Source organism: Lactuca serriola, chromosome 9 (assembly GCF_051521515.1).
Source record: "Lactuca serriola cultivar US96UC23 chromosome 9, Lser_US96UC23_V15, whole genome shotgun sequence".
NCBI lineage: Eukaryota > Viridiplantae > Streptophyta > Magnoliopsida > Asterales > Asteraceae > Lactuca > Lactuca serriola.
Window position 1 is genome coordinate 25,345,019 of NC_136416.1, and position 7,482 is coordinate 25,352,500.

Consider the following 7,482-nt stretch of genomic DNA (forward strand, 5'->3'; position numbering starts at 1 on the left):
ACTAATCCCATATGGCCTCAACCCTTTGAGCATAAATAAAACACCTTTTATTTATCACCATATCGATTACTCATTATTTGTTGTTTCGGGTAATCAACTTCTTACTTGAATTATTACACTTGTCCCATGCTCTTAGCATGCACACAATGTTTACCTATGGTTCTTACTTTGTGAAATAGATCAAATGGAACACATTTCTAATCATTCTCATTTCACAACTCCAAATCCTTTTTCCATAAGTGAAAGAATATCAAATTCTTGCTACTTATAGATTATGCTAGATTCTAACATTTTATGCAATGATCCTTTCGTGATATCACTGCACCAAAGTCACAAAGACTATTGTCAATGATATTACAAAGTCCTCTATCGGAGATTGTTACAATACAATTCCTTAGATATGATGTCTCTCACTCAAAGTACTTTCCTTTGAACATCCTTTTGCATAAAAGTTTCTAATCTAGACATAGATTTTCAATATTCAATTCCCAATATGGACACGTTTCCATATTTTCCATATGACAACTCATTCTTAATAGAATCTTATCTATTCATAATAATGTCGATATGGTCCATCCAATATGGAAACATTTCCATATCTTCCAATACTAGGGGTGAGCAAACCCAAACCAACAAACCGAGAAACCGACTAAAACCGACGAAACCGAAACCAAAAAAACCGAAACCGAAGCAAAACCGACGGTTAGGGTTTTAATTTTCTAAAAACCGAAAAGTTGGGTTCGGTTTCGGTTTTTACCCAGAAACCGACCCATCCAACCCGAGAAACCAACCCATACTTAAAACCGACAAACCGCCCCAAGAAACCGACCCATCCAACCCGTGAAACCGACTCAAACTTGATTGTTTTTTGGTTATAATAGACTATTTCGGGCTTTGGTTGTAACTTATATTAGACTATTTGGTTGTAAGACTCATGTTTTTTGAAGTATTTAACTTCAATTTGGTGTTTTTGAAGTATTTAACTTCAATTTGGTGTTTTTGAAGTATTTAACTTCTTGCTTAATTTTTGGAAAACGGGTTAAAACCCAAAACCCATGGGTTTAAACCAAGAACCCATGAGTGTATGGGTTGAACCCAAGAAACCGAAAAACCGACCAAACCGACCTCAGAACCCAAGAAACCGAACCGACCAAAAACCGATCCTATTGGGTTCTGAAAACCAGAAACCGAACATTTATGGGTTGGGTTGGGTTTGGGTCCAAAACCGACCCAAACCGACCCATGCACAGCCCTATCCAATACTATACTTCCAACTACTCACAAGCGACCAATCCTAAACGAACTTTGGATTGTCCTTTGATAGTTGTTTAATTATTTTAGTCAAAACCGATTCTTGTCCCTTTTCCCTCTAAATGCGCTAGACATTTGGAAAATTTTAGAATGGTCAAATATTATAGCATTTGCAATCGATCCTATCCCGAAGCGTATGGGACACGATGCATAATAAAGATTTGATACTTTATCAATCTTCTGCCTTAATGTTTTATTTGCTATGTTCTCAAAATTCGAATTGTGAAGAGGAATGTCGTAATCATAATCGAAATTTTAAGAACACACTATGTACCTTTGACTAATATTATTAACATTCCACAACCTAAGCCTTTAGATTTGAAATGAAGCATAATATTCTCTCCCTTAATTATAGCAAAACAACTATTCCATCCTTACGACTTTGCAAAAAATGACTCTTGTTTTCTATAATTAATATTGCCAACTTGCAATACTTTCCTTAATAATCATACAACCATAACTTTTATGCTCCCACTATCAAGATGATTATTATAAACATAACACTTATGCTCCCACTAGCTTTGACATGTATTCAGAAACAGCCTAACTTTCAGGAAAAACAATACTTATTGAATTTCTTAAGTTCATGTTTCTAATACTTGGTGCTTTGATAATCTTTTATCAAGGCTTCTTGAACTTATACACCTTTTCCTTAGATAGTTCATATGTGTGTCTAAACAATTGTCAAACCTCACAATTCAAATTATGGAAAGGATACCGTAACCATAATCGAATTTGAGAATGCAATTTTACAATCACTATCTTCTTAAAATCTTTCTTAGTGAAAGTATTTCCTCACAATCATTTTCATGAAGGAGGAAATCTTATGACACTTAGATTTAAACGGTGTATGTGTTCCTATCCATGTGAATTTGTCAAAACCAAAGTTTACGACAAATTCAAACTCATATGGACCGAACTTTCTAAATCTTGACTTATTGCCTTATGGTAACACAGCTGCTCACTATGTCTTCCAAGTAGTTAAGTAACTCACCCTTTCCTATCAATGTACTTTCCATTGATCAAGGTCATTGCCTTTTATGCATTTAAATGAGAACTCATAGAACTCACATGCATAATTAACTCAATTGGAATGGCACAGAAACAAAATGGTGTCGACACGATAGGTTGTAAACCTCAACTCGTGTGCTAGTGATGATCGATAAGGTTTATTTGATTTGTTCTTGAAACCTTTCAAGACAATTAAGACTCCCACTGACACCTTGACCTATAATATTCTCTTGTCAATAACCATTTCTTGACAAGCAAATATTCAAGAGTTAGTGTAGCTTTTATCAAAACACTTCATAAATTGGTCCTAGTTGGTCTTTGTTTTATCCAAGACATCACAACTTTCCACATTTGATGAATGTTATAAACCTTCTTAATACTTATCATTCAGTTTAGTTACTTTTTTGTTCAGGATAATTTAATATATGCATATCAATAATTAATAATTATTAATCATTCTAATTTTTTTTAACTAATTAAAGAAAGTAGAAACATTACGATTAAAAAAAATAATGTGAAGAAAAGAAGGATGTCATTTCAATTTGGGGTTTTAAGTCAAAGTGGTTTTACTTTCTGTAAAATGGTTTTAACATTGTATAAATTGGGTGTAAATAACAACACCCCCTCATGGCATGCTAGATGAAGGACGAAGAATTGGTTTTGTAGCCACATGCAAAAAAATGCAATGTTATGTGAAACACCTTGTTAGGCTTAATCACAACTTTAAGTATTAAGTCATCCGTGAGAATGGAGAGTTGGAGCAAAGGCTGAAGTGATTAAGTGCTTATTATTATTATTATTATTATTATTGTTTTATCAAAGAATTTATTTAAAATCAAGAAAAATTTATGTAAACTCACATCCGGCTCAAATAAAAGAGCCGAAGTCGAAGTTATGCTATTGGTCGATTGGGTATTTGTTTCACAGTTGAATGGGCCACGGCCCAGGGGATAAGTTTACGGTTTGATGTTACACCTATAAAAATTGATCCATCTCCACCTTAGGGTTCCGGTACAGCGTAGAGCGGAGGAGAAGCCGGCAAATCAGGGGACGATTGCTTCACGTAATAACGGTAATCGTGAAAACCCAATCTTCCGAGTCTACTAATCTCATTACTGTATGATTTCTGATACTGATCTCGATCCCGATTCGAGGACAATGGTTTTGTTTAGTTATTTTCTAGGGTTTGTTTTCTGTGTTTCTTTTTCATCCTGATATAAGTTTCCATGGTTCATCGACTCTGAAGAAATTAAGTTTATTTATTTTGCATCACATTTAGGCGTAAAAAAGTTTCAAATTGATCGAAAAGTTAGTTTTTTTTAATGCCTTTACAAAGTTGTTTCATTTTCATCTTAGTTTGGCTTCTTTTGAAGGGGGGCAAGAAAAGTCGAATACTAATGTAAAATTTGTTTTCCCATGGTTTTATGTGGTTGATTCATGGATCTGCTGTATGTTTGGTATTGTTTAACTCTCTTGATTGGTTTTATTCAGCTCATTTGTACCTTTGACTTTTGAACATGTTTGCTGCTATGATTATGACATTAGTTTTCATACATAAAGAATTATGTAAGATGTATTTTGTCAGTTTATAACAACTTAAGTATGAATACAAAAGTTTATGTACATGTATACATACATAGCATAAGCATATGTAGTCTGCATCAATAATTAACAATGATTGGGCAATTTTAAGTGGGATCCGGTGAATTAATTATCCATATGTATATCACAAGGCAGTTGAATTGGTTTTGGGCTTTGGTTTTTGAACTCTTATTCAGGCTTCAAAAGTCAACCAACCCCAGATGGATGGGGAAAAGAAGACTGGATCAGGTTTGTTTGCAATTGCTAGTTTCTGTTGCAAAAGTTTCTTCTAAATATGTTCAATTAGAATTATAGATACTCACTTAGCACTTATCCATCCTTTAATGTAAAAGATATACAGAGAAGAAGTTGATTTAAAATCTTTAAGTTGTGATTTGTTAATTATGTAACTCTCTAATTACTTATACACCAGTAATGCCTTCTTTTATGGAGAATGGAACAGCCAACACCCTAGATCGGTCATCAAGGTTTAGGGTTTTGACATCTGGCTTTCTCTTTGGATCACTCTCTACAATTTGATCATCAAAATTAATATAATTAAAAGATATTTATAAATCGATTGGAAATCTTGAAAGAATAAGGTGTAAATCCTTTGGTTGGAAGATTAAGGTTTTATTAGGATGAGTTTGATTAAATTTTATTCCAAGATTAGAATATGGTGTTGAAAAAAATAAACCTTTATACTGACTTTAAATTTTTTGATTCAGGGAACGAGCCACAAGACATGGATCAAGATCAAGGACACCATATTGGCTCCAGGTTTCTAGAAAATTTTATTATTTTTGAATGTCATAATTTTTGTTTTATAAAAAAGTGCGGGAGAATTGCATATATATACTCTTGTTAAACATCGAAATATCATATTTACCTTTGATAAACATCAAACTATCATATTTGCCCAAGGTTCTTTTTAAAAAAAAAGTAATTTTTTTTTTATATTTTTAAATACTTATCAAAATATCATATTTACCTGTGATAAACATCAAACTATCATATTTGCCCAAAGGTTTTTTTTTTTTTTTTTAAATAAAGTAATTTTTTTTTTTATATATTTTTAAATACTTATATTTTTAGTTTTCTATTAAACAATCTTTGATAAATTTGCAATTTAACTTCAAATGTACATCTATAAGATCAATTACTTTGCTTTGGTTTTGTGTGTGAGGGAGAAAATTGTGAAGTGGGTTTAGAATTGAATTTGTTATTGAATGAAGGATAACCTTTACAAGTGATCCATTTCAAGAATTGATTTGTTATCAACTGTCTTTTGTTTTGCTCTTGATGTTTTTGTTCTCGTATAAGTAAAGTTTATTTGTATATTTTTTTTCAGAATCACTTCAACTTTGGTCAGCGATTTAAATAAAGTTCTGAGCGATGTTGTGTCCATGTCAAAAACGATGGAAAGACTGGGCGCTCGTGTCGAATATTTGGAGGGGGAGTTGCCAAAATTTCTAATAAAGCAACATCCTCCGTCTGATATTCCAAAAAATCTAATCGAACCACAGTTACTTATAAGACCTTTTAGTGAGCATTTTGATCTTCGTAGCTTTCGCTGTTGGCTAAAAGGTGTAGAAGAAGCTTTTAATTATTGTTTTGTCCCAGAAGATGAACAAGTAGATGTGGTCAGCTGCAAATTTCTGCCAGATGGAGAGGCTTCCAAATGGTGGAAACGTATCCAAGATATAAGCATGCAAGTTGATAAAAAAAGTCCAATTAATTGGCCTAAGATGAAGAGGCTACTTATGGCTAAATTCCTTTTTCCTTATTGTTAAGGGGTTGCATGTATTTGGAATTTAAGAAAATTAAAATCCTTTAGGCTTTTTGCTAGAAAATATTTGTTATCTGGTAAATTACAAACATATCCTTTCATCTTTTTTTCAACTTTTATTTTTTTCACTGTATTCTTTTCTTACCCTTTATATTGACAATATTATATCGAACAAATATAATTTATCGTGATAAAGCAACTTTATTTATTTCCATCCTATTTGATTTTTTGCCTCAGTAATAATGGGTTGGATGGATTAGCTTTGATACACACATTTTTGATTGAAAAAGGTGGATAGTAAACCAATTCTTGCAGATAACAAACCTCCGTAACATCAGCATTGGCTAAACTTAACATTCCAGCAGACATCAATAAAAGTTTTGCATATTTATATTCTTAGACTTGTATAATAAGTTGTTGAAAAGCCCTGTAAAAACCGTTAAAAAACTTCATATCTCAGAAAAAACCCCGCAACAAGATGAAAATTTTTTGTTTGGTAAAAAATCCCAAAGATATAACCATTTTTTTTTGTTCAAAGATATAGTCATGACTTTTACAAACGTTTGGGATTTTTTTAAGGGAAATGACTTAAAAGGGTAATTAAGTTTCAAAATTATTAAACACCAACCAAGTTTGACATGTTCAAACAAACAATATTCAATTAAGGGCTTTGTACAAAAACCAAAATTAATTAAGGAAAAATGCATTATGACCTGGCAATCAAACGTGTAATGCCCAGTCGCCATGTATTTTCCTTCGATTTATTTAAGTGTTTTTTAGGAAGGCCGTACGCTGGGCATACATAGTGTACGTACAATGTACATGTTTGAGGCGCGATGAGAAATCTTGCGTACGCTGGGCGTAATCTGTTCAGTTGCAAACCCTAAATTTTAGGGTTTGCACCATATATAAAGACCTTATGTCCGCCCCAACCTTCATTCTCTCAGTCTCCATTGTTCTCAAAGAGTATAAATCGAACCCTAAGCCTCTTGCATGCCTTGTGAGCTAATTTGGTGCACTTTTGAGTATTTTTGGTGTTTTGAAGAAGAAAGAGTTAGGAGAAGGAGCAAGAACGTGAAGAGAGCTTATAGATCTTTGGTATCTATTCTGACTCATTTGAGGTATCAAGCTTTACCCTTGACCATTGCATGCTTAGTTATGGTTTTGGGGTGTTTTATGTGGCATTTTGGCTCCAAAGTTGAGGTTTCTTGTATTCGTGTAGTTTCAGTCCTTAAGAGCTGTCCTTTTGAGCTCTTGGAAGCATTTATAACCATAAAAATCCGACCTTGATGGTTAAGCCACAACCATGTAAGTGTTAGATGGCCACAAAGTGTGATTAAGGACTTAATTCATGTCTTAACTCCATCCATCCTGTAACGCTCTAAAAATTTCAACCAATTTAAACTTTTCAAAAACAACCCATATTCATTAAATCATGACAAAAAGGTTTTCAATACATTTATTATCAGAGTATTCCCAGAACCATTTCATGAAACATAAACATGAGGAGCGGTACGATCACGCCTTTGCCTTGCCACGGTCTCCTGAAGTACCTGAAACATAAACCACAACTGTAAGCCAGAAAGCTTAGTGAGATACCCCCAAAATACCAACCACATATACCACACATATCATATCATAGCCAGAACAGAACAACCAAGCACTTCAGGTCTACTGTGTGACTGGTCCGCCGCACCGGGCCTACAGTCCACCTGGTCCACCCTCCGAGTCTAGCCATATACATCGAGTCTGCAGTGTGGTTGGTCCGCCCGCACCGGGCCTTCAACCCA

The 7,482-nt window shown here is 33.7% G+C and overlaps 1 protein-coding gene across 3 annotated transcripts; it reads left to right on the forward strand.

Annotated features, from left to right (window-relative positions):
* The first annotated feature begins 3,239 nt into the window (after nucleotides 1-3,239).
* Nucleotides 3,240-5,820, forward strand: LOC145073618 (uncharacterized). 3 transcript variants are annotated; one of them, XM_079020152.1, is made up of 4 exons: nucleotides 3,240-3,394; nucleotides 4,101-4,152; nucleotides 4,632-4,683; nucleotides 5,255-5,820. In XM_079020152.1, exons 2-4 carry the CDS (start codon nucleotides 4,125-4,127, stop codon nucleotides 5,694-5,696), a joined length of 522 nt encoding a protein of 173 aa, XP_078876278.1. In that variant the 5' UTR covers nucleotides 3,240-3,394; nucleotides 4,101-4,124; the 3' UTR covers nucleotides 5,697-5,820. The 3 variants fall into 3 exon arrangements, with proteins under 3 accessions (XP_078876278.1, XP_078876279.1, XP_078876280.1); XM_079020153.1 differs by having other exon boundaries at nucleotides 3,251-3,394; nucleotides 4,056-4,152; XM_079020154.1 differs by having other exon boundaries at nucleotides 3,264-3,394; nucleotides 4,060-4,152.
* The last annotated feature ends 1,662 nt before the right edge of the window (nucleotides 5,821-7,482 follow it).

What these genes read in the sequence shown, in the direction of transcription:
- LOC145073618 (XM_079020152.1), top strand. Translation starts at nt 4,125, where the DNA reads ATGGATGGGGAAAAGAAGACTGGATCAG. An exon ending in GGAAAAGAAGACTGGATCAG is followed by an intron (nt 4,153 to 4,631) that starts GTTTGTTTGCAA and finishes TTTTTGATTCAG; the next exon opens with GGAACGAGCCACAAGACATG. An exon ending in GGACACCATATTGGCTCCAG is followed by an intron (nt 4,684 to 5,254) that starts GTTTCTAGAAAA and finishes ATTTTTTTTCAG; the next exon opens with AATCACTTCAACTTTGGTCA.